We start from the raw sequence: 27,059 nt of genomic DNA, 5'->3' as shown, positions 1-27,059 counted from the left end.
AAATGTTGTATAATTTATATATTTTATTCATTAAATTTGTAGTAAATTCTTAAATTTGTTAATTCCTTTCAGATATAAGGATTTGTTTAGTATTCTGCGTTTCGTTTCGATTCGATTTCAAATAATTATTCGATCTGTTGTTGACTAGTATAAATTATGATTTAATTTTTTGACGATATATATTTGGATATATATAGTATGTATTTATATGTATCTTTTTGATTGAGACGCGCTCTAAAAGTAATGTATATAATAATGTGTATTTAAAAATTTTACAAAATTTGAAAAAACTATTTTCGTAATCTTTTAAAATTTCTTAACTTTTATATATGTATATAATCATTTGATTAGAGTAAAAAACTGCATTGCACATCGTCGTCGGTGATTTGTTTTGTTTTTCCTTTTTTAGGATTTCTCCATTTGATTTATGGTTTAGTATTTTGGTTTTAGTATTTGATTTTTAATATCTTTATTTGCTTACAAGGTATGGGTAATGATTGGATTAGATTTATATAAATATATGCATATATTGGTTTAGTAACTTTATCGGCAATTCCCCCGTGTATATGTTCTAAATATGTATTAACATTGTAAAACTATGCGTTTTTGTTTTTTTTTTTCTTTGTAAATAAATTAAAGCAACCTAGTTTAGTTACAACATCTGTTTATATTGCGCATGCGTAATTGCATGGCTTTGTTTTGGCACCGAAACTAATTACAATAATGAAATGAGAGCCTTGGACTAGGTTACATCTGTCTTTCAAATGAAATCTAGTTTTGGCTAGATCTTATAAATTAAATAAACACAACTAAAATCAATTCAATCTCACTCTAGGTGGGCATAGATATATACATATATATTATATATATATACACCCTTTGAATATTTCTCACTTAATGCTGGGCATAGGAGAAGTCGGTCTGGGCATGGGCATGGGCCTGACTGTTGATATGGTCATTGCACTGATGCTGATGCGTATGCATATGAGAATTCAGTTCGGTAGTATACTGCATCGTATCCCCTGTCCTTTGATCTTGTTGATTTTCCACTACGGAGAAACTTAGACCGCAGGAGCAATGTTCAATGTGGGGCTGTAACGATGGCACTGGTGGCATGGCATGCACAAGAACTTGTTCTGTAATTACAGCCGGTGGCGGTGATGGCGATGATAGACATTCCTGGCAATAGCCTGTAGATTGATGCAGTTGGCTATGATATGACAGTGGCGGTGGCGGCGGTGTCAGAGATTGTGTGGACGAACTAGAGTCCGTGGAAGTGTCAGTGACCATCTGGTCTGTGCAGGTGCTGTCCGAAGTCGAGGTCGACGAGGATGGCTTGTGTGGCTGATGTGGCTGATCGGGTGGATGCTGGCAGCGACATATTGTAACTCAAAAAGTGCCGCCATCGTGTGGGTGATTCGATGAAGATGTTGTCGCTGCAATGGCCTGACCAGTCTCAACAGCAGACGGCAATGGAGGCGGCAGAACACCAGCCAGCCCATTGATCTGTTGTGGCTGAGGCGAAATATAAGCTTCACCATCGCCATTCTGCTGGGACTGCGGCTGCTGCATTAGATGTGAATGATTATGATGATGATGAGAATGATGATTGTTATTGGAATGATTGTGTGTATTTGGGTTAGGTGAGTGTGCATCCTCGTTGGCCACAACTCCATTGCTAGACACTGCCAATGATTTTGGCGGAATAGGTGGCGGTGGCACTGGGAAATCTTCTACATCGAAGGAGCTAGTTGAACTCTCTCTTTGTGTGATGTTCATTGAACTTATTGCCGCTGCTGGTTGCATATCAAGACTGCCATTCGAACTTATCCGACAGTGATCACGATGATGCACCGTACTCACTGATATGGAAGACGAATCCTCACTTAGATTATTAAGATTCATATGGTTTAGCTCTCGGGAGCTTGTAGTGGATATTCCCGAATCCCGAAAATCGTTGGGTGCAAAGCAGACATTTAGATGTCCACCAGCTTCTTGGAGATTCGGTGGTAACGAATGCGGTTGCTGATCGGCTTCTGGATCATCGAAACTAATGTCCACCACAGAGTATTTCTGTCCGTGCTGATGTTGCTGCTGTTGTGCCGAATGTCGTCGGCCAACAGAATCGCCGGCACCAAAGTCGTTAAAAATCATGGGATTGGAAGCTCTTTTATCTGGAGTTATTCCACGTGGCGGCAACGGCGGAGCATTTGGAGAACCTGCACCACCTGCTAATGGCTGGCGTTTCGGCGGCACCTCAGGACTGTCAATCGCTGCTCCGTTGGTAAGGAAGTTCTGGGAACGTGGCCGATTGGGCACTGGAGGGGCTAGTGTGTCATCCAAGGGAATAGTTAGGCTCTCCTTGCTTAAAGTCTGATACGAACTGTGAGGATCGACGGGCCTTAGTGTGTCGCCAGGTCTTGTGTAGATCTCATCCAGGTCATACACATAGTTTGAGGTGGCGTTGGCGTTAGAATTGGGATTGGGACTTGAGCTACCTGCAGTCGACGATTGTGTGGATCGTTGTTCTGTTGGCAATGGAGGTAGCGGTGTATTCACTATACTCTCTGAATTGCGTTTTAGCCGACCCATGCCAGAAAGGCTGTGTTTTAGTTGCGAGAATCTTTCAAGAAGACGATTGTGCAACGGCTGAACACCGCTGGGTGCCAACTGGCCATGCAACTCCAGGGCTTGCTCTAGAATTTGAATCTGCTCAAGAATCAGGGCTTTGAGGCGTTGAACATTGGCTTGTTGGCCGGCTCCTTGTGGCGATTTAAGAAACTGATCAGAAAAAAATGCTTCCTGATACTTGCTAATGCCGCCCATAACATTGGCATCGATTGTGCCCTGCAGACGCATTGAAAACGGATTTATATTCTTCTTCTGATCACGTCGATATTGCACAATAAGTTCGGACAGATCCTTGCTGGCATTGCCGATAATCTCGCATGCATATTCCACTGGGGTCAATTCCTGCATGGACTTGTGTTTAACCTCAAACCAGCGCAGGATGCCAGGCAAGGGGCTGGATATTTCCAATATTGTCCGTTCTATCCAAAGGGATTTGAACTCATTATCTTTGTCAATGGGTCCTTTGTACATGGGTCGATCATAGATAAATCTCGTCACATCGTTTACTTCATAGAAACGTGAAATTTTCTCCGGCACTGGGACCATGGCCGTTTTCAAAGCTTGGGCATCGCCCACTGGTCTCACATTGCTTATTTGTATATACTGCTCGGGACCGTTTAGAATTGTATTATCTGGTGGGCTATTGTTACCCAGAATCTGTGCACTAGGAAATTCTGTTTGCAGGCGTTGCGTAAAGGCAGCAATTCGCTCATATTCCAAACCACGATAGACAAATTGTTTATTCTATAAATGAAACAAAAGAAAATAAAGATGGAATTTTAAAAGACATACACAAAAGGACTCCTTACCCGTACGAAGAGTGGCAGACCCATGCCATAGAAACCAACACGGAAATACTCCGGCTCCGGGCGTAATTGAGTCAATATATTTTGAAAGAATTTCGCCTCAAGTATGAGTATCTCACTCAGTTTATTATAGTCAAAGCGGCGTGTCTCGTAGAGTTGGGCGAGTTCCTTACACAAAGGAATACCCTTTTCCCAACATTTGCCCTTGTCGAAGTATTTAAGGATCTGTAAGGACATATGCGAACATATACATAGATTAGGATAAATACTGAACACGATATCCTTAGACAAACCTCATGATAAAGGCGCTCCTTTCGCTGCCACTCTGGCTGACCACTGTTATCGAATGGTGCAAAACTTTGTGTTTCCCGATCCCAACTGAGCATAGAGGCATATAACTTTAGAGTATAGCCGGCCTCTGTATAGTTCTCTGCCTGCAGATGCAGATTGTGTAGTTTGTAAATATATCTAGGGATGACAAGAAAATGTTTTCAATTTTGAAATATTTTGTCTTTACTTTGGAGTTGTGAATTGATGTCCTACCTGAGATACATCTCTTTACGATTGATTTCATTTTTATAGAAATTTAATAGATTTACTGTGCAAGTCATACGCTTGTCGCGATTCTCCTCGCCCTGCATAACACTCCGATAGTCGAGCAGGCGTTCCAGTAATCGAGTAACTGACGCAATAAATGCAATACCAGCATCCTTCCAATTTGGATTCTCCAATTGAACTTTCTCGAGCAAGCTGGCGGCAAAAGAATTTAGTCTCTTATTTAGAATATTTAGCGAAAGGCTTACAAAATGATAAATTAAAAATTAAATATACTAATTAACAAACGAAAAAGCAGAACAAATTGAACTTACACCAAGCTGAGATGTTCCCTTTTGTTTTATACATTGATGGCGTTTGCAATGAATATGAATTGAGATGAGATTGTATTTATAAAATATACATATATATATACATATACGCACACACACGTATGTACAGAGATTCTACTATATAAGCCATTAATAAATGTATTTCCCCACTGGGAAATACTACTTGGTTTAGTAGGTGAAAGAAGACCAACTTACATGGTACTGAAAAGTTCTCGATACTCGTCATCGCCCTTGTTTTCGCTAATTAGCAGATCCAGTTTATCAATAAGTTCGCTCTCGACTAGACGAAAAGATCCACGGGCAGCCTAAAGACAGAATGAAGACAACAAATTACTTAATTATACTTTACAGATAAGAATAATCAGCTTGCCTGCTCGCATTGCATCATGTCGTAAAAGACGGTTAGAGTGGCCTTTCTCAAAGCAGGTTCTGGTACCAATGTCACCTCTAAAAATGGCCCCACCATCGATGGTATAAAATGAAGTTTCTGCTCCCCCAACTGTGACCACATGCTGAGTATCTGGAAGCCCATCAAAACACGCATATCGCCATGCGAGTGCAGAATCTTTAGGCGCTTTGGTTCCCTGTATTGTTCTAGCTGCAGCGAGGGTTGCGTCAGGAAGGAGACGGCCAAACTGAAATAGCTCCACCAGAGTTGCGAATCAAACGCTTGGGGACCGAGAAACCGATAAACTAAGGGCTTGGCAAACTCCTCCAAGGAAATGCGCAGCACATCATTGGCAGCCAACTTCATCACAAGCCAATCATTTGGAAAGACCAGCCAATCTTGGGTAAGCAGCTCCTCGTAGACCAACAGAGATTTGCTGAGAAATTCCTTGAGATCGCGTGGATCCTTATATGGCGTCAATTCATCCCAATAACGTTTATAATGCGTCTCGTCCAGAAGTTGGAGTAATCCCAGTAGACAAGCAACCAATTGAGGCAACACTGCATTGGATCCTTCCATTATGATACTGATAGTTCGTATTAAAATTCCCAGAATGTTCTTGCATAACGAATCCAAGTCATGTTGCAGGGTATTTGTCACTTTATCACGCTGTTCGCGTTGCAAATCGTAGAGTTGACTTAAAATCTCGGAGAGTATTTCGGCGCACAGGCGAAGTTCATCACGTCGACTTAGATGCATACGAAGGTGCTTACAAGCCACCGACAAGACCACAGTGCGAGAATCTGGAAAAAGAATCTACAATGTAAACGATATTCCAACCCGAAAAGTCCTCTTATTCTCACCATCTTCGTGAAATAACTCGCCAGAAACAAGATCTTTAACTGCATGCAATTTGGCTTGAATAAGGCGTATGGGTGCACCTCGTGGTATAGCATCTAGCATATTGCGAGCCAGCATTCCCAGCTCTGGTGCTGGTAAAGTGTCTTTCAGTTGCTCCAACACAACGCCCGTGGAGTTAAGCAGCGCTTCCTGGGTGGGAATGATCACATCGTAAGAGGGCACCGAGAGCATACCATTTAGTGCCGTAAACAGCGAGTGGAGATCTCTTCGAAACGAGTCCTCATATTGACCACCGGTGGCGCGAGCAAACAAACGTCTTGACTGGATGAGCAACTTGAATATATACTCCAGAGAGCCAAAACATTTTTGAAATGGATCCGGATGCTCGGCCTTAGTCATAAATACCGCCATATGTTCCACGGACGTAATGAGACCCTTGTAGACTAGTGCGGCGGCAAAATGATTCTCAATATACTCATTCATCACGGGTCTAAAATGCTGGAACTTATTGCTTTGCAACAGACTAAAAATGCTGACCAGGACATGAAAGACTAGACCGGAGTGCTGCGTGCTATTTCCTTCCTCGTTCGAAAACATGGCAAACAAAGCATCCAGGACATCCTGCAAAAATTTCACCAATTCCTCATCATTTAACCGGAGAACACCAGTTAAAGATTCTTGAATGGTCTCTGGATGGGCACGCCATTGGAGCAACGAGAGAAGATCAGCATTTTGAGTCAATTTCGTGGAGCAGAGTAGCGAGCGCAGTACAAAGACTTCCTTTGAGCTACGACTATAGCAACCGCTGCAATCATTTTTCGCCTGCGGATGCGAGTCTCGTGGGCGGCACTGTAGGCGTAGATAATTGGATGCTTGCAACTTGGCTGGGTCCTCACACTTGTACACATACAGCTCGTGTTGGCCATCACCCAGAGTGGCACCGCTAGTGTCCATTAGACGAGCAAAACTGAATGCAAATAGTTTCGGTTCTGTTTTATCCCTTGTCGAACAGTGTCGAAACTCAAAACGCACATGTGCTGTGGCAAACTTATCAATGGGTACACTCAGTCGCAACATCTCATTCCAACTGGGTGCATTCTGATGGTACAGGATCATAGAGCGATAATGAGGTTGGGTGTCCATACCAGAAGCACCCCATAGACAATCGGTAAGGACATTACCTGTCACATCGAGAACTACGACAGTTACAAGGATATTTTTGCCAGTATTCTTGCCACCACGCTCGAATTCACCGCGTTCAAGGGTAAGGAAAAGATCGTTGCGCACATCGCCGGGCATAATAACGTCGGGAAAACCCATTTTACGTGTTATTGTTGAGCCCTGAAACAGTAATGGTTGTTCCTGCCGCGCCTGTCCTAGACCACCGTGCAATAGTTTCAACGAGACGACAATCCCCTGTGTATTTTGATTACCGCCCGTCTGAATGGGGGAATATTTGCCACTGGATTTCTTAATGATCAATTCTGGTAGCAAATGAAAATCTTTCTCTTCGCTCTGGTAAAGCTTAAAGCTATATTCACGCTCTTCGGAGGAAGCCTGCTCTAAGCTGCTATCAAACTGTGCTATATCGCCCAAAGAGAGTACTCCCACCCCAAAGGGCCGGCGATATGTGGGACCGTGACCAGAAGAGCCATTTTTCTCAACCTTCTTGATTGAGTCGGATTGTGTGATTTTGCCCACTCGCATTACAATAGCAACTAAATGCAGATCTTCATTGAGATCTGCGGCACCTTGATGGGGGAAAAAGAGGAATATGCATTATTAATTATCATTTGCAATTAAAGAATTGTTCAATCGCCAAACACCTACCTAAATCAGTGAATACTGTGCAATTGCTATGTAATTTTTCTATATAATTGGATAAACCATCTTTTGAGATCTTTACAAGAAACCGTTCGGACAATGGCCTCATCCGGCTACCATCGTAGAGCATGAAATACACTTCGGCATCATCGCCGCCGATGCGATGGCCAAAGTCTCGCATGCAAAAATACAAATGATGGGTGAGTATCTTACGTTGCGTTTTACGGCGTAAAGTACCGCGACTCTGTAAACATAATTAGGAATTAGAGGATCGAAACACCGGCTAACGACTTACCGATGAAGCTTTGGCATTATCCGCACTGCTTACATGAACATTGTACAACTTGACAATACCAATGCCATGAGGATCGACCGCCAGTGGACCGATACGTGGCACTAGATCCAATCCAAGTTTACTGATAAAGATAAGAAACAGTAAAGATACAAAAATTAGTCTAAAAGTTGGAGATTATCAAAATTAAGAATTAAAAATTGCCGGTGATGAAAATATGTATGTCCCTGATTTAAGGATACATTGTCCAGGAATCTTAGTATCTCACCCACTCAAGCATACGAGCACCCTAGCGCACCTACCAGCCAACGGCCTTATTTATATGCATAACTGGACTATTTTTTGTCCGATTTTCATCAAATTTGGTATTTTGCTGGATATTAGTATAAAATTTAAGTGTGCCGGAAAGGGACGTGGCAAAAATTTTAAAAAAAACTTGATCACTTTGCATACTACACGATTCTACATACCAAATTTGGTGGCTCTAGCTTTTACAGTATCCGATATCTAGGTGTTCATACGGACAGACTGACGGACGGACGAACAGACGGATCCTGATCAAGAATATATTTATATACTTTATGGGGTCGGAGAAGCCTCCTTCTGCCTGTTACATACATTTTGGCGACTTTAATATACCATTGTATATTATGTATGGTATAAAAACAAGTTAATAATAATGTCCTTAAACAGCATAAAAAATATGAATGTACGAATAAATGTTTTGCTGACTGTAGGTCTCCAGAAAACCTTATTAGTCAGATTTATACTAAAGAAGCAGCCGCGCCTTTGCGCCTCAATCAAATCAAATTACGCAGTCGACGCTCAGATGCAAGAGTTAGAAAGGGCAAAACAACGGTATCCTTTTTGACACAGAAGTATCCGAAAAATAATCGATCAGGAACTGATCTTCGAAACAAACAATTTTTTTATCTTTGCACTTTCTTCGATGAAACAGTTTAAATCGATAAGCAGGAGTGTGAAAATAAAAACGCAGCTAAAACAACTTTGCCAGTTAGTCACGTTCCGAATACCTTTCTGTCACGATATGCCATTGCATGTGATAATTTATCGAAAAGATGGAGTGAGTAATACCATCTGTTTTTGTTTCATTCATCACAAAAAAAAAAAGAGATTTTGTAAATTTTACGCATTAGTAATTAATTGTGTCGCCTGTGGAGCGCCAAGATCTAATTCAATTTGGTCAGTTCTCATGTCTGATCACCATTAATCACACGCACAGCTAGGGAGACCCAAAAATAGAAAATCGAACAATTTTGAGGGTCACTTAAAGAATACGGAAGAAAATACAAGAAAAAATCTTTAAAATCTTCTGAGTTTTATATTGAAAGAAATAGAAGATGGGGTAGGAGAGCATGCCAAAACAAGTATATTTGATCAAGATCGTTTTCTGAAGAATATAAAGATACTTGAAGGACCTCATATGATAATAATCATGCCAATCCCTGCCGAATAAACCAAACATAACTTTTAGATAATTATCCTATATAATAGATCAAATTTAACATTTACTGGTTTCATTTTGTGACAAATTTCATCATGGACTGACATATCCCAGAGCTCCCAAACGAACGATCAGCTTAAAATTGAAACTCTGGCCTCTATTTAGAGTGAAATTAGCATAGATTATGAAATTAAATATTTTATTTAATCAACAGATTCATTCTACTTTTAATTTAATGCCTGCCGACTTCTTATGTTCTTGCACCAGGTGATGAAAAAGTGTAACCGATTCTTAAATCATCATTCCAAATCTATCACCAATGATGATAAAAAATCTAAATAGGCATAGCTAGTCAACAGCTTCACACTCTATACTCATACATAGAGTTGTCTGACTGGCCAGACAGACGTGCCTCCTATCTTATACCCAAAAAAAAAAAAAAAATGAAAAAACCCGAGATTGGATCTCATCGCGTTTTTGGCCGCATGACGCATAAATTTGGCTGCTTACATAGTTGCTCGATGGGCAGGCATGGCACGGCACTGGCTCTGGCAGCATCGATCGGTCAGCCAACGAGGCACACACAGAGAGAACAGCTAATGGGTTCACGGCATTCCGGTGGCGCATACGAGAAACTCAACCTGGCACCAGCAGCAGGCGAACAATTCAACGTCATCAGCAATATGTTGCCCGACGTCGCCGTCGTTGACGATGTTGCTACCTTGGCTACGCTTTTAGACTCTACCTGAGTTACGCAGCGAGTCGTTGGATGGTCTTAGCCAGGAGAGAGAGGGAGATGGCACACTTGCCACTGGTGACCGTCCATACATACAAGCCAGAAGAAGCCGTTTTGTTGTTAACGAGGCTTAAACGGCTTTTCAGGTAAAGTCTCGTGAGAGAAGGCTAACAAAAGAGAGACGCAGAGAGAGAAAAGAGCGAGACTTCGATGAGAGAGATCAACATCGAGAGAGAGCAAGTCTCCAATTGACGAACTGGAACCAGTTAAGAAAGTTGGCAATCTCAGCATGAGCTCTGTCTCTGTTTTTCTGTCTTTACCTGTGTGTGTGTGAGCCACCTCTTTTACGCCTTGAACTGACAAAGAGTTGGTACCGATGTCTGTTGACGTGACCAAAAGAAATGCGGCTTGAAACGAAGAAAAATATATATCTCGTGGATACAAAATATGAGAGTAGCCCAAACAGTAGCACACTGCTGGTAATGAACACTTTAAGTCGATTTTAATTAAGTGACCAGAGACCAAGAAACTGGTGAATAAGTAGTAATTTCAGAATCGGACTGACTTTCTGAATTCCCTCCTATATTGATTTTGTTTTCCTTTTGGGAGTTTAATAAAAATAAATTATCGTAAAGGGCATTAAGATTTTAAATCAATTTAAGGTATCCCACCCTGTCTATGAGGATGTAAAGAAAACAAAACGCATTGAGAAATCTATCTACTATCTATGTATGTAAAAATCGTGTGAGAGCCGAGCAGCAATATAAAAAATTTAATTATTTACACATCGATAAGCAGGTCTCTGTCTCTGGCTGTGATTCTGGGCTCTGACTGCGGCTGTCAACCACAAAACGCAACAGCGGCAACATCGACACCGGCAACACCACGTTCGATGGCATTGTATTTATGAGATACCGCGAGCTACATTTGCTATCACCATCGCACACTTCATGCCACATACATTTTGTATTTTAATGTCTTTATAAAAGGCAAAAGTTGTGTGTACGTTGCTGTGTGGATACATTCCACTGCCAAAGGGTCCAGCATATTGAGGGCTGAGGGGAACAGGTCATGCAAACAGCAGCAGCAGCAGCCATTTCTAAATGCCATTTCATTATGGTTAAAGTCAAAGAACAACCAGCTAACCGGCTGAGTCATCTTTATGCAGCAAAGCTGCTCCCAAGAATCAGCATAAAGGGTGGCGTCGATGTGGTAGTGTGTGAGCAAGTGAGGTAGGGTCATGCCTGGCAACAAGTTGCTGTTTCTTATGTCTAGTTTCAGACACAAGCTCTTGGCATGCAAATGCATATATTTAGTTCTTGCTCTGTTTGTATGTGTTTGTAAATGATGCGTAAACTCTTTGTGTTCAATGTTTAAGGGACAGATTTCGGCCGGGATCATAAATATAATATATGGATGTATCCCCTATAAATATAAATATACAATACATAAAGGTACAAATGAATGCATCCCAAACGCGTCTATATTCATTTTTCAATTTCGTTGATGGACTTACATAAGTTAAAGTTAAGGGCGTGATAGATAGTCTCTTCAAGATTCAAAGCTAATTGAGGATTTTTGAAAGAGTGAAATATATTTAAAATATACTTATATTTAGAGAGGAACTCTACAAAGTCCAGAAGATCCATCATTTTATAACTATTGCATAACTGATTGATACATTTTTTTCTATAATCATTTGAGTACAACCAAATTCTTACAAAATAACGAAATATGTACATATATTCACATTACTTCACATTTAAGATTATCGTGGTTCCACCAAGTCTAAGACTCTCTTTTTACAATGTCCCATCTTTTCCAACTTCTTTTTCAATAGAGTTGTATGCTAAAGTATAGAAAAATAAAGCCATAAACATTTTCTACGTATAGATACATACATAAGTTCTAATCCATGATAATGGGGTAAACCAAGTATACCTCAGCGTAAACCAAAACACAAAAAAATGAAAAGTGATTGCTCTACCTAAATGTAAAGCGTTGGGTAGGTGGCAAGGTTGCGATCAGGTAACAGGGTCTCGTTAGATATCTATATACATACCTACATATGTATGTATGTATTTATATATTACCAACCCCAGTAAATCAGCCCGAGCTGGAACCGGACTCAGTTGGGATCGCTGGTTCACAAACAGAGAGAGAGCAGATGTGAGCATATGTGGTTGCGAGAAAGAGAAGGCAAATCGGAGAGTATCTGTGTGTTTGACTTCGGAGTGTGTGTCGGTTAGCTGTTAGCTGTCTCGTGAATGAGTAAATTTTGAAAAATTTAGTAGCGTTCAGAAGGTTTTTGAACGTCGTTGAGAGCAGCTGCAAAAATTTTATATACGGGTATGAGAAACGGCTATTTGATAGAATAAATCTCAGCAGCAACAACTAAGCTGCTGCTGCACACACTTACAAACAAATACACACAAATAAAGAGAAGAGCAGAACACAGAATGCAATTTAACAAATGCAATTGCCAGCCAGGCCTCTACTACAGCTGAGGGCGCAGGCGTATATGTACGTGTTTGCCTCTCTCTCTCTCTCTGTCTCGCGTGTTCAATGGTGTATTTCGGGTGTTGATGTGCATTTGTGTATAATAGAAATCTGAAACAATGTTACAAATTTGCAATTAAGTGTAGAGTTTATAATAAACAACAACAGCTTCGAAAATTAATGGCCTGAAACGAACGCAGCCGCCTTCAAACAAAAAAAACGAGTTTTGTGTGTGTAAAAGTCGCAGACATAAATTTGAATATAACAAAAAAGTGCGACAGGAGCAAAAGAATTACTCAAGTGTATGACAAGGGGTCGATCTGGGCACAGACAGGCTAGCAGTCAGGTTGCTAATCTTGGTAGCGCAGAAAAAAAAACAACAATAAAATAAAACATGAAAAACGGCAGCAAACAGATACGATTCGACCTGATCGCTCTTGTTCTCACCTTCTCCCTCGCTCTTTCCCTATCTCTTGGGACTCCGAATCTTGCTCTTGCTCCCAAAAAGAAAATACCTTAAAACCAGTTTGTTTTTTTTTAATTTATTGTAAAAAAAAGGCAGCAGCAAAGAACTGAAGTTAAAAATGAAGTGCTCTCTCTGTATATGTATATATATGTGTGTGTGTGTGTATCTGTGTGTGTGTAAGTTTGTGTGCGAGCGTGTTGAGATTCAATGCAGAAGCTGACTGCATTTAAAAGGAGTAGCTGCTGCTGCTGCGCAGATACAGATGCAGATACTTTTTGACTTTAATTGCTATTCACATGCGTGCGACAGAGATGACCATATATGTAAACTCGGCAAACCTGCGTATGCGTGTCTGTGTGCAGCAAAAAAGAAATATACCAAAATCAAACAAAAAAGAAAAGAAACAATACGAAAAATTTGCATATAAACAAAAGAGTTTCAAAATGAATTTTTTTTTTTTTTTTTTTTTGGGGAACAGAGAAGAACCTGATTCAGTTGGTCGTTCGATCAATCGGTATCCGTTAGTTTTGTTAGAGAGGATTTTTTAGCTTTTAAGTGAAGTGAAATTAATGCGTGGGTTGACAAAAAAAAAGCTGTACCGGTTCTGAGACAAAGATTCTTACAAAATTTCGTTTTTTTGTGGTCTATTCTAAGCGGCAGGGGGTATAGGTGGGTTTGGAAGGTTATTCAACCTATGCGAAGAGAGCTTACAATAGATTAGATTAGATTGCACAACTCACGAATGTATGTATGTACATACATATGTAGACTCAAATACATACACACATACATATGTACATACATACATATGTACATAATCATGAAGATGTTGACGATGCCCAAACAGCACTTACTTAATTGTAAGTGCGGCTTGCTGGCGATAAGGCAGACATAGACGTAGGCAGCGGAAATGTTTATAGTATGAACTAATTTGGAATATGTCATGCCTGTCCTAGATAACACACAAGGCAAACAAACACAAACACATTACAATCCCGAATATACATACATACATACATACATAGATATGTATATGTGTACATATTCTATTGCACTCAAATTTCACATTAACCACTAAATTTTTATTATTCGTTTGCTCTTTTCCTTTACAGTTAGCTTGGTTGCAGCACCCAAACACCCAACAACATGGCGGTCTTTGGCATGGTCTCAGCTGTCTCCAGCTTCATTAAGATCCGCTATCTACTGGATAAGGCAGTTATCGATAATATGGTATTCCGCTGCCATTACAGGATTACAACAGCCATTTTATTTACCTGTTGCATTATCGTCACGGCAAACAATCTAATTGGTGAGTACATACCAATAACTAACACCCACACCCTTCTTCAAGTTAGTGCATCTATTCAAATTATTAACACTCGACTTTGCATCCATTTAGTGCTCAATAATTTTGTTGCAATCCTCTAATTCAAAGACGAGAAAAAAATGTAGATCACCACAAAATGCAGAAGCAAACTCATTTGCATTTCGAATTAGCTTTCACAACAAATTTTGTATACTTAGAGTCTGACACTCTGGCATTCACGTAGATCAGATTTCGGGTGAAATAATTGCATGAGTCATATCATTTACCTCAATGTATTCCATATTATTCATGTGTCAAGCTGAGCTAGATAAACTGCCAAGTGTGAAAAACTGAATATTGGGTTAGTTTTCAACGAGCTTTCTACAGGTGATCAATTTTCAATAAATTGGTTTGAAAATTTTTATTATTGGTCAATTAGTTAGATTCTACTAATTTTTGTTAGTTTGGTGCACATTATAACATTATAGAGACAATCAATATTTGTGCATTAAAAAAGACAAGGAAAAGAAAATAAATTCCAAATATTGACAATTATTTCTGGGAATTTCCCATCTCGTGCTTGTCTTTGTCAAGCCCCCTTTCCCTTGTACACCACTGTCTTTTGTTTACTCAAGCAGTCCGGTTTGTTAGTAGACAACAGAGGGAGATCTATGACGAAGGCGCACCCAAAAAGTTGTCTAATAAATGCAAGTTCTTCAATCTGAACCACACCCACAATTCAAAAGCATAAATAGACAATTTGTTCATGTAGCGCAAGTAATGTAAGAGATTACCCTAATGGAGCACTTGACGATGATAAACGAGAAATGTTGAGAAATGCACTGCATTTATTTAATTTACTCGCACACACGGGGTCAGGAACGATATCTTAAATCTAAAATTTTTATATATATATTGCAGGCGATCCCATTAGTTGCATCAACGATGGCTCCATACCCATGCATGTGATCAACACCTTTTGTTGGATTACATACACATTTACGATACCCGGACAACAGCATAGAGAAATTGGCACGGATGTAGCTAGTCCGGGTCTGGGCAATGAATATGGCCAAGAGAAGCGTTATCACAGCTACTATCAATGGGTGCCATTTGTATTGTTCTTCCAGGTAAGTAACAACCAACTCAGCAGTAAGGAGAACCAACTGATTTAAAGTATTTTTGTTGATTTTTCTTAAGGGTCTCATGTTTTATGTACCTCATTGGATCTGGAAGAACATGGAGGATGGCAAAATACGAATGATAACAGATGGTTTGCGTGGCATGGTCACTGTGCCGGAAGATTATCGTAAGGATCGTCAGAATAGGATTATCAAATACTTTATGGATAGCCTCAACTCTCACAATGGATACTCATTTGCCTACTTTTTCTGCGAGTTGCTCAATTTCATTAATGTGATTGTGAATATTTTCATGGTGGATAAGTTTTTGGGCGGTGCTTTTATGTCCTATGGCACAGATGTGGTCAAGTTCTCGAATATGGATCAGGATAAGCGTTACGATCCAATGATTGAAATATTTCCTCGACTAACCAAATGCACATTCCGTAAATTTGGTCCAAGTGGTTCTATACAAAAGCACGATACACTTTGTGTCTTGGCCTTGAACATACTCAACGAGAAGATTTACATTTTCTTATGGTGAGTTAAAATCTATCTATCTATAAAACAGAATAATTATTTAATTTAATTTAATATAAACCCCCAGGTTCTGGTTTATTATTCTTGCCGCTATTTCTGGTGTGGCTGTGATATATTCTCTGGTAGTGGTAATGATGCCCACCACCAGAGAGACCATTATCAAGCGCTCTTATCGTTCTGGTCAACGCGACCAAATCTCTAGACTAATTCAAAGATTGGAGGTAAAACTTAATATTTGATAGTCAATTGACAATTTCGTAATAATTTTGGGTTTTTTTTTTCAGATTGGAGACTTCCTGATTTTGCATTTCCTTAGCCAGAATCTTAGCACTAGATCATATAGCGATATGCTGGAACAGCTTTGCGGTCTACTTGGTGCTTCTCGTACACCCTCCGCTCCTTCGACTCTCGAAATGAATCCCATTAGTCATCCACCGATTTATCCGCCTGTGGAAAGTTATGGCGGCAAGGAAACGGAGGCATAAATATGTATCGACATGGATTAAAAAAAAAAAAAAAAAACAGAAAACAAAAAACCAACGAAAGCAACAGTAAAATAACAATTTCAATGATTTCTCAATAATATTTGTAGGCTGACAGAGACATAGCATGAGAGAAAAACACAGAGAAAGTAAGAGCATAAGAGGTTGAGAGAAGAAAGAAAATGTATCAGACGAAGGTGTTTTGTAGGCTTTTTTTCCATATGTCTATCTAATTTTAAGACTGTTTTTTTTTTTTTGGACAAAGCACACAAATCGAAGAATCTATAAATCATGATGCTATGCAATAATCAATTTAGCAAAATTGTTTTCCCATCAGTAATTTAATAAAAAGTTTTTTGATAGGACCTAATAGTCCCTCCGATCAGGTGCAGATCGTTGAAGCCATACACACACAGACACACACACACACACTCACATACAAGCGAAAAACAAATAGTACAGAGAGATAAAATTCGATGCGAGATTGAAAGGATACTATTAAATGACCGTGCAATTTTTGTAGGTTGGACATTGTGAAAGACATACTTATTATCCCACACAGATATATATATATACATATATATGTTAAAAAAAAAAAACAAAAAAGACATATATGCTAATGCTCGTTAATAATGATGCGCCATTTAAATATACATATATACAATTACAATTTAAGTTTAACAACTAGTTTGATAATTTGCTCTTGAAGGCGTGGTTTTTGCAGCTCACATACGCACACAAGTACGCTCACGAAACGTTGATCTATATAGTAATCGAATAATACGGATTCACTTATAAATATATATTTATATATATGTATATGTATACATATATAAATGAAATGCTCTCGCTATTTTTGTCCTAACGTTTAGTCTACAAATGTATGTAATTTTAAGGAATTTTGTTCATAACAAAATTATTGTGATTATTGCTAGAAAAGAACACATTTTAAAGAAAGAATTATAAAAAAAAGATTATGTAAGTTCAAAGTTGTAATAAATACTTTTTCTATACATAAACACATTATCGTATCATTATTTGAGATGATGTTCAAATAATTTTAGAACTCTAATAATGAAATTGAATTTATTCTCAATTTGAATTACCAAATATTTTACTTGAAAGGAAAAACTGTAAACAAAATGACATCTAATAATCCTTTCCGAGATCATGTATCATTTTAAAATATGACCTCTTCTTTGATATTTGAAGTAGGTGAAACGTTGGAAAGGAATGAAGTGAAGAGTTCTTAAAAAGTTATCTTAAATGGTGAAACTTTAAAAAGCTGCAATTCGAAAAACCGGATCAATCAATTATCCTTGCTTCAATTTTATTAATCAATTTCCTTTATCAAATTATAATGATAAAAATCTATAAATTTGTTGCTTAGATTTATAATTTACTCACCGATTACCCCAATCTATTTTGGAAACAACAACCATTTGCAATTCAAGCGTCTGATCCTGTGTCATAGTGGCACTTAAAAGCTCCCGACGACTTTCCAATATGGAAAACATTACTTTGCGCAGTGTTTGAAATTTGTAAGTCTCCCGATCCTAAAAATAATTCACCGCATTAATACTAAATATTTTATTCAATGTTATATGAAATTAGTTTTCGCTTACCACAAACAGACGTTTCCAAATCTCTGACCATTCGCGCAAAACCTGAGTACATTCGGCAACAACTGGATCAATTTTCGACAGATCCTTAATGTGTATATATGTCTTGGGGAAGATGCCAACTGACCGGGATTTGCGCGGACAGGAACCGCGGTACCAATGTGTGCATTCCTCCACAATGTCCACAGAGTCGCCAACATCCAGCGACAGTCCGAAACGTACTTCTCCATGCCAATTGTGTATGGCTAAAAGAAAATGGAAAAGCAAGAAGAAGGAGTTGATGTTAGTTTCTAGAGTACAACCAGTTGCATTTATTGTCCATGACATTGCCACTGGGATGATGCCTGATGGCGCGCGGGCAATTAAAGAGCCCCCATGAGTAGCAGTGGCCACTTGAGCATGCCATGAGTGGCAAAACAACAATAAATACTTCAACTATAAATAGGCAAATATATATGGGGTGTCTAGGGGCAGGAACAATAAGCGGCACTTGGACACGCCAGCAATTGAACACTTTTCCTTGCAAAGCGCTAAAGCTAGACCTGGTATATAAAGCTGTGGTAGCACACATTATGCCAGGGAAGCTGCCGATAAGTCCGCATTTTCATGGTGTTACACAGAGAGAAATGGGTTCCCATCTTTTATGAAATTTAATAGATTGGGAAATCTGAATTATAGAATTCGAATATATCAAATATTTTGAGAATTGGTTTTGAGTGTGCATCCAAAATAAGTTAATTTTTTTTTTTATAATCTTAGAGAACAAAAGTCGAAGTTAGTTTATGGGATCGTAAATCTTTTCTGAAGACTTTAATATATCCTTCATCCTTTAAAACAAAAGAAAGAGACAGAAACAATGAAAAACAACTTTTTCTAATTGTTATTAAAATATCTAAGTGAAGCCTCATAATTTTTTCCTCTCAGTGCATCAATTATAAATGCAAGACACATTCTGGAGTTGGGGCGATGGCGGCGCCGCAAACCGAGGCACTGAGTATTATAGGCGGTTGGTGGGGGCGTGTGTGTGTGTGTGTATTTGAATGTTGGTGTATCTGTATATCTTCTCTCCGTTGAAAGACAAACGACCGAGCACAGTATGAGCATATCAACGAAAGGAGCTAATAAAACGCACGCCCAGACAGACAACCCAGTGTACACACAAACATAGATATGTATGTATGTATGGCGGATCGAGGGGGTGAGGTGTTGGGGGTTGGAGTGGTGTGACAGAGGCGAATGTGAAATAAAATGCTTCAGTGCCATGAAAATGGGCAAACTGCTTCCTGTTGTTGCTTCTCCAGCTCTATCTATCCATATGGCTGCTGCAATTTGTTGTTGCTCCTCTTTTCATGTGTGTGTGTGTGTGTGCTTTATGGTTTTTGCTTTCTGTCTGGCACTATTATATGTATGGTACGACGACATCTTTAGCCGACTCTAGAGAAAGAGAAAAAGAGCTGGATTTCACTTTGACTAAAGCTGGTTTGAACTACTACAAGTTGAGAGACTAAAACTGAAGCTGAATTTAAATTTGAGATGTTAAATAGCAAAAATTATATAATTTAAATGCCAGTTGAGAGATCTCAGACTCGGGCCACTTGAGTTGGGGTTGGTGTTGGTAAACACTCCAGCAAACACACCCGTAGAACACACACAGAACACATTCCCCAGTTAAGCAGGCAAAATGCCAGGCAAATAGCGCACTATTTAGGTCAGTCACATTAGGCTGGCAAGCAGGAGGCAGGCGTCGGCCTGGTAAGCATTTTCTCGCATGCCAATCCCAACATCATCCGCCTCTCCACCACTACCACCACCACCACATCTCATCTCATTCATTTTTTATCCATCTCCATCCGGCGCCACGAAAATAATTCTAATGAACATTTAGCCAGTCTTAGAATAGTTAGCTCTAAATGAAATTGTTTTTCGAGATGCACTTCTTAATTACTTTCTTCTACCACAACACATTTGATGGATGAATGTAATAACCATATGGCTTTCTCTTCAAAAGGGTTTACATCATTACAAATGTCTCACTCTCTCTCTCTCTTTCATTTTGTGTCTATCTCATTCCCCCACAAGTTCGCAATGTCAACAAACGTATTTAAATAAAAAAGTCGTTAAGGCAAGTGGATGGCAAAAAAAAAAATAATAATGAAACAGGAAAAGAGGTAGAAAGAGAAAGAATGAATAAATGAAAGAAAGCCACAAGAGGGGGAGAGAGAACGACGGGCGACAGGCGGAAAATAATTTTAAATTAAATGAAAGAGCTATTCGTATCATGGCACAACAGAGACAAAGCGCCTGACGAAGACAGGGAGTCATGGACAGAACTGTCCCAACTGCAATTCACAAAGGAGCGTATCTTCTTTACACTTGACCTCCCCAACCCACCTTAGACAGTGCCTAAGGTGTGCCTTGTTGGTGTGAGATCCTTAAAAATTTAATTAATTAATTGTGTAATGGCAAACAATGCGAACGAGGGGCGTGACACAAAGGCTCGATGGCACTCACAGAGGCGAAATGGAAAGTAGTAGTACGCTAAGAGAGGGTAATCCAACTAACTGGGTCAAGTTGCATTTGTTTGGGGTACACAAAGTGTGAATATAAAGACATTTTGTCTACCAACAGATCGTAAGGCAAGAAAATCGGCTTTGATTTCAGGTATAATTATCTCAAAAACCACCGCAATGAACTTCTTTGAAAACACAAATTTTATTTATATATACATATGTAATTACATAAGCTAAGTGAACTTAAGTGGAATTATCAATTAACTTAAATTTGCCTAAAAGCATGTCAATATCTTTAGCTTCTGCTGTATAAGCAGAAAGATTTGTTATCTTAAAACTGACCGATTTACCCAAGTGTTTACTTCGAAAAGTGACCGATAACTAAAGTCCACTTCAATGTCAAGCAAAAAGCAAGAAGAATGTTATTATAAACAAAACAAAAATTTGTTTCCTGCTCTTCAATGTCCATTCATATCTGACATTTACAATTTACGTTTTGGGTGAATAATATCATAATATTTTACTCATTCCTTCAGAAAAAAAACCTTGAACTTTGTTTTAAAACCTCTAATTATTAAAAGCGATAAAAATAAAATACTAGGCGACTCCGAAAGCATATTAAAAACTAATAAAAGCTATGCAGTCAATATTAGTATTTATTAATATTATATATCATTTTTTCTATATTAAATTTAGCTTACTTTCAAAGATATAAAATCTTTTGTGAGGCAAACCCTTTTTCTACCCTTAATAGGTAATTTTCTTAAAACCCTTGTTTTTGAACTAGCGGCATAGATACAGTCCCGAACAGTTCTGACACGATTTTGACAAAGCAAAGTGCATTCGGCGCAAAATCGAGACCACAATTTGATCAGAAATGGTAAAATTTTTTTGACCATTATGTAAAAAAATACAAAAATTAATGAAGTTAGGATTAGATTTATATGTATCAATGCTGAATTTTAAGCTGACTTAATCTTTGATTTTAGACAATCTTGAATCGAGTTTTGGAGCCTTTTCAAAAAAATTACATTTTTTCTTTAATTTGTTCTTCAATCAATTCAAAAAAGAAAAACAAGTTGCGAAGAATATCCCATTAAACTTTGTGACGTTATACAACAGTAAATTATGTCGGTGATTGTTTAATCATTAAATTATTATACATTAACTTTCGATTAAATTAATATACTCTCCTTTGAGTGAGTGTAAATCAAAGGCCTAGCTGCTAAATTGGGTTGGAATAAATTTGCTTGAAAACTACCAAGTCCTTTTTACCAACTAAGGCAGGAAGCATGGCCTAGATGTCAATTATATATGTATGTAAATGTGTGTGTGTGTATGTGTGTGCCTATCATTAACATCCTTGTCTAAAATCAAAGAGTTGAATGCAAAATGATAGACAGAAACTTGTTCTGAACAGCAAAACGAGAAACTATCAACTACTCAGTTTAAAACAATGCTCAGCATTTTTCTTCATCCATTCCACTCAATTGACAAGCTGTGACATTACTATACTATATGGACGATATATAATGTACATATAGAGATTTGTATGTGGTTGGACGTGTAATCATGTTGATGGAGCATGCAATGCGAATATTTGCTTATTATATGCATTTCAGTTGCTCTTTTCCTCTCTCTGTATAATTAAATGCATTGCATATGTCAGTCATTGTATAAATTTACATATATTTTGTTGTAATTTTTGCTTATTTAAATGAGCAATCAGAGATGTAAAATCAACAATGACAAACATTTGCGGTTGTTGTCCAATATACAAAACCAGCCAAAAAAAAAAAAAAAAACCATCAATAAACCTCAATTGTTTGACTATAGAATGTCGATTCCCGTTTTCCCCCTTTCTGCCTATCGAATCGGAAGCGGCGTAAATAATAATTGTTAATTATTAATATTTACACAGAGTATTTAATTCTGGATTTGAGTTGTGTGCGTGTGTTTGTGTGTGTGGACAGGTAAAAGTTGTTGGTTGAGTTGTCTTATCTGATTACGTTTATCAGAGACAATAGGGCGGCTATTTAATCGAATCATAACTTAGTTATTGTCGGGTATATTAGTTTTTAGGCATCATTTGCACTGTTTTGACTTTACCATCAAATTTTAAACGATATTTACAAGATACATTTCTAATTTAAAGGATTATTTTTACTCTAAGTTGTCTTCGTTGGGTTCGATTCGAATATAAGGTGCATAAATATTACTTTTATAATAATTGGACATTTTTTTCGATTTCCCGATTTAATAGTACGCCCAAAAAGCTTTTCTACTCATCATTTATTAAGATAAAGAGAAAATTAGTGGTATTCGGGGTCCTTATAATATTATATCATAGAATTTCTGAATTTCTGAATAATCAATAAATGAAAATTAGAAGTAAAATATCTGTAAATCATGATAATCAAAAAATAGAGAATTTTTTAAAACAAAAAACTTAATGTGAACGAAAAGTCCAAAACTTTTAAAAATATTTATTTAAAAGGGTGTTCTATTAGGGTATATTGACTTCGGCGTGTTTATCGTAACTTCCGGACTGCTTACTATATTTCCTGTACATAAATTATTAAAAACTATCCAGCAAATGTGCTATATGGCCGATTATCGATAGGGCTTACCCAAAAATGGGAAGTTCTGTGATAAATTTATGTGCGTGTATGTGCGTAGTTAATCATAGAACTCCTCTTCCACCCCCCTCTCACTCTATTCACGACAAATGGTAATTCAGAAATAAATCGTTTAAGACGAGCAACGAATCAACGGGGCAACTGCCGAATTGAACACACAACTCACAAAAAGTTGCCGCCAAGCATATTAAACAATGAAGATGAATCAATTTTATGCACACTCATGTTAAAGTGTGTGTGTGTGTGGGGGGGGGGGAGAGAGAGAGAGAGAGAGAGAGAGAAGTATTGTATGTTTGTATGTGTTGTGAGTTTGTAAAAAAAAAAAGGAAGGAAGCACTGCATACATTTTTGTTCCATTGGCCAAATGCATAAAATGAATATTAAATTAAAGTTGAAACTACAAAATTATTGCCCAAGCAGCAAAGAGGCAACGGCATCAACAACGACAACGGAATTCGCTGGAAAAGGCAGCCCAGCAACATCCGGTCGACGAGCCCCACCGTCCAGTTTGTGAAGGCAGACAGAGGCTGCCTTTGCTTTTAGTTCTTTGGTTTTTTTTTGCCAAAAAGTTTCTACTGCGCCCAGCACATAGTTTTCAAAATTGTTCTAAACTGTTGGGCCCGCATTGAAACCCTGGAGACCCTTCCAGTTCTACATCTTCTTTTAGGCAGGGTTGTCGCATGGAGTGTTCAGTCAACTGGCAGGGCAATTCGAAAACAACAAAAATGAATAATTGCTTGGACAAAGAATGGCACTGGCACTGGCACCGGGAACTGAATGAAGTCACTGGCCCAGAGAGCAGACGCCCAGCACGTGGCGAAGGCTGCTGTTGCACCACCATCATCTCCACCCCTTACTTAACCCGGCCCTTTCAATTCAATTCATCACTGGGCATTGTGCAAGGTTAGGGCGTTGGCTTTTTACGGCGCTAATGAAGCTAGCAAAGACTTCCCGATGGTTGATGTTTGAATGATTGACTCACTGCTTGGATGGCACCGCAGTCTGATTGATTCTTGTAAACTTTGACCGATTCTCTTGACATTTGGAAGGGAGAACCAAACATGAAATGTAGAGCAAAAGAGTAGCCGCAAAAACAACAACAATGGCAGCTTCAGCTGAAAACTGCAGCAATCTTATGGATTTTACCACAAAATAAATATACTCTTTAAAAATGTCTAAATACAAAGAAAGAAATAGGCGACACAATTAATTCTTTGTCTTGTTGACGATATTTATAATTTTGAAATATTTACAGGTGACCCGGTGATCCGCAACCAAACCTATGTATTAAATGAAATGCAATAATTAGTTCTCTAACTAAAGTCAATTTAATTGTATAAATTAATGCATAAAACTTGCTATTGTTAGGGTATCAACCACACGAACAGCATCAACAATGAATGAATGAAAAACTCGAAATAGCATCTGTAAACAGCTTCCATTTATCTGGCATAGCTTGCCGACGCCCCCCAACCTGCCTCCCTCCCCTTCCCCCTACCTTAAGCTTACTCATGACAGCAATTTGTTAAGCGTTGCTATTGAAACGGAAAGTGTGACGAATCTACAATAAATAATAATGTAAAAAGAAAATCAGTAAAGAAATCGCCAAGAGAATTACTATATGGACACTTGCACAAATATATGTATGTGTTAATTTCTTATCAAAATAAAATTCAAACAATATAAAACTAAGTAGAATAAGATTGTTAAAAGAAAAACTTGGCCATATTTTGCAGTATGTACAGTGGCGGATCTACCGCTTCATTTTGGTGGGGACATCAAGTGATTTTGCAGGTAAATCGGGTATATTATATTGATTTGATCAATTTAATAAGCCCAGGTTTAGGGGGCAAAGTTCCCGAGTTTCACCCCCATATAATGTTAAGTATTTTTCTATTTGCAATATGGAGTCACTTCACTTTACCAAAATGCCACAATAACATTGCACACTCTACTTATTTTATGAATAATCCAGTGGATTCTTAGAGACTTGAAGAGAATTTCGTTATAACTCATGAAGGGTAACCTAAGAGGATTTCATTGATGAAAAATATAACAAAATATTTGATTTGTAAATATATTTTCAGGGTAATTCCCTGGTTAATTTTTTAAAATTTTTAGCGATAATCCGTGTTGACCATGAAGTGTAGATAAAATATTTTTAGACCGTTTCGCCATATTTGCAACAGATTAATTTATTTAATATGAAACAGCAGTTTTCTTTTAGTAAGTGTATAGAAACTCCGATGCAATCGATATTTGTTTTTATAATTACAAAAGCATTTCAATTGGCAACACACTTGGAGCAGGCAGTGAAGTCAATTGGCGAGACTGACGGGCCAACAAGTAAATGAAAGGAAATGGGATTGGGTGATGTTGGTGGGTTGGGGAGGAGGACGACCTCAAAAGCAAATTAAGAAGAGAGAAATATATATCGGAAAATCACAACGTGAGACAAAAACAAAAATCGAGAATCTCTTTGAAAGAAATACAAAGTATAAAAATAAGTAGAAAAATCCGCAGCTTCCACTACACCCCACCTAAGGCAAGGGGTGGTTGTGGGTGGCTGGGTGGTTGGATATGTTGGACTTGGGATGCTTTGTCGGCGTTTCGCGGAAAAAAATGGTGAATCAACACACACACACACACACACAAAGTCAGACAGATGTCGGTATATATTAATGTAAACGTGCACGTGACGCACGGGCCCCCGCGCATACCGGTTCCTGCTTCTCATCACTTCCTTATATCTGGGTGGTGTGCTTTGGTGGGGTTGGCTCTTTCAGAGGAGGACAGACAATGCATATATGTACATACATATACGGAATCGCTTAACTTAAAATTTGATTTCATTTCTGTTTTTTCTTTCTTCGTACTTACCAACTCCATATTTGTTATTTGATGGTATCCACATTTTTCGAGCTTTCTTTCGTTTCGTTTTGTTTCAAATCCAATACTAGCAATATTGCCGGACGCCGGCCACTCCCTTCTTGCCGGGTCTCCTGTTCGGATCTTTTATTTTTACCTTTTATAGGAAAAATTTTCTATGACAATAGTCCACACACTTTTGCATTTTATTATTTTTGCAACATTCAAAACTGAACTTTCGCTTTTGTTGTTATTCACTTTTACACACACACACACACACGCACAAAGAGCTAGAGGTGCAGGTGCAATAAGACTATAAGTTGCACTTGTCGCCCGCTTGATTATCTATCTTTATCTTGCACACATCTTCATCTTGCCACTTGAAAGTGCCAAAATATCAAAGTGGTTGTTGTTGTTGATTTTTTTTTTTTTTTGCTGTTGTTGCCTTTGTTTGCACAAACAAGAAAATCAATAAGATTTCATTTTGGGAATTCCTCCCTGTTTCACTACTTTCTTTCTTAACGCACTTTATTTAATTTACGCCAACTCCTTTCTTCCGGTTGATAGTTGCATTTTTAATATTTTTCTTTGTTGATTTGCTTTGACTATTTGCGTTTTTATTAAATTGTTTTTATTGCCATATTCCAATTCAGTCCGCGCAATCGACAATTAGAAATAATAACAAAGTCGACACTTTTGTTGTTATTGGTGGAAGGAAATCGGGGACAAAATTAACACATAAATTAATAATAAAAGAAGTATACGATATCAAGTCTGATTATCTTAATTATTCAAAAATTTTCGAACTTTAAAATCTCCGTCCGCACAACCGTTCGCAATGAAAACAAAAACAACAATAACAACAACAAAAAGTTACCAGCTTTTGTGAAAACTTAAAATCCCACATTCAGTGTGACCAGCTGTGAAAATTTCTTTAAAAATCTAGAACCGCTCAACCGTATTACAGTGGGCCGAAAAAGGTTAAAAGCGCGATTATAAAACCAAATAGTGTAAAGAACACTGCACTATGTTCAGTAAAATTGGTCAATTTTATTTATTGAATTGATTGGGCTACTACCTTTTAAAAAGAAAATTTATAAATCAATCTATGTTGGT

The 27,059-nt window shown here is 38.2% G+C and overlaps 2 protein-coding genes across 4 annotated transcripts; one reads left to right on the top strand and one right to left on the bottom strand.

The window, feature by feature from the left end:
* Window positions 1–3: 3 nt before the first annotated feature.
* spg (dedicator of cytokinesis spg) lies at window positions 4–26,788 on the bottom strand. 3 transcript variants are annotated; one of them, XM_068298239.1, is made up of 13 exons: window positions 25,956–26,788; window positions 17,930–18,171; window positions 17,712–17,860; window positions 7,693–7,813; window positions 7,404–7,641; window positions 5,576–7,324; window positions 4,695–5,515; window positions 4,520–4,629; window positions 4,307–4,324; window positions 3,981–4,187; window positions 3,731–3,905; window positions 3,441–3,662; window positions 4–3,375 (listed from the first exon to the last, which is right to left on the bottom strand). In XM_068298239.1, exons 1-13 carry the CDS (start codon window positions 25,987–25,989, stop codon window positions 1,390–1,392), a joined length of 6,072 nt encoding a protein of 2,023 aa, XP_068154340.1. In that variant the 5' UTR covers window positions 25,990–26,788; the 3' UTR covers window positions 4–1,389. The 3 variants fall into 3 exon arrangements, with proteins under 3 accessions (XP_068154340.1, XP_068154341.1, XP_068154342.1); XM_068298240.1 differs by having other exon boundaries at window positions 5,576–7,315; XM_068298241.1 differs by lacking the exon at window positions 4,307–4,324.
* Inx3 (innexin 3) lies at window positions 12,193–16,358 on the top strand. The gene is made up of 6 exons (XM_068296424.1): window positions 12,193–12,239; window positions 13,968–14,164; window positions 15,083–15,291; window positions 15,362–15,822; window positions 15,890–16,043; window positions 16,107–16,358. Exons 2-6 carry the CDS (start codon window positions 14,002–14,004, stop codon window positions 16,305–16,307), a joined length of 1,188 nt encoding a protein of 395 aa, XP_068152525.1. The 5' UTR covers window positions 12,193–12,239; window positions 13,968–14,001; the 3' UTR covers window positions 16,308–16,358.
* Window positions 26,789–27,059: the final 271 nt, after the last annotated feature.

This window comes from Drosophila tropicalis, unplaced genomic scaffold (assembly GCF_018151085.1).
Source record: "Drosophila tropicalis isolate 14030-0801.00 unplaced genomic scaffold, ASM1815108v1 contig_859, whole genome shotgun sequence".
Classification (NCBI taxonomy): domain Eukaryota; kingdom Metazoa; phylum Arthropoda; class Insecta; order Diptera; family Drosophilidae; genus Drosophila; species Drosophila tropicalis.
This window is presented reverse-complemented; position numbering and strand designations above follow the sequence as displayed.

Excerpts from the sequence above, each read along its gene's own strand:
- spg (XM_068298239.1), bottom strand. The coding sequence starts at position 25,989 with ATGTGGATACCATCAAATAACAAATATGGAGTTG. Across the intron at positions 7,814-17,711 it reads AAAATAGATTGGGGTAATCG|TAAACTTGGATTGGATCTAG; the intron begins GTGAGTAAATTA and ends TATCTTTATCAG. Across the intron at positions 3,906-3,980 it reads CGTAAAGAGATGTATCTCAG|ATATATTTACAAACTACACA; the intron begins GTAGGACATCAA and ends TGTCATCCCTAG.
- Inx3 (XM_068296424.1), top strand. The coding sequence starts at position 14,002 with ATGGCGGTCTTTGGCATGGTCTCAGCTGTCTCCAGCTTCATTAAGATC. Across the intron at positions 14,165-15,082 it reads CACGGCAAACAATCTAATTG|GCGATCCCATTAGTTGCATC; the intron begins GTGAGTACATAC and ends TATATATTGCAG. Across the intron at positions 16,044-16,106 it reads GACTAATTCAAAGATTGGAG|ATTGGAGACTTCCTGATTTT; the intron begins GTAAAACTTAAT and ends TTTTTTTTTCAG.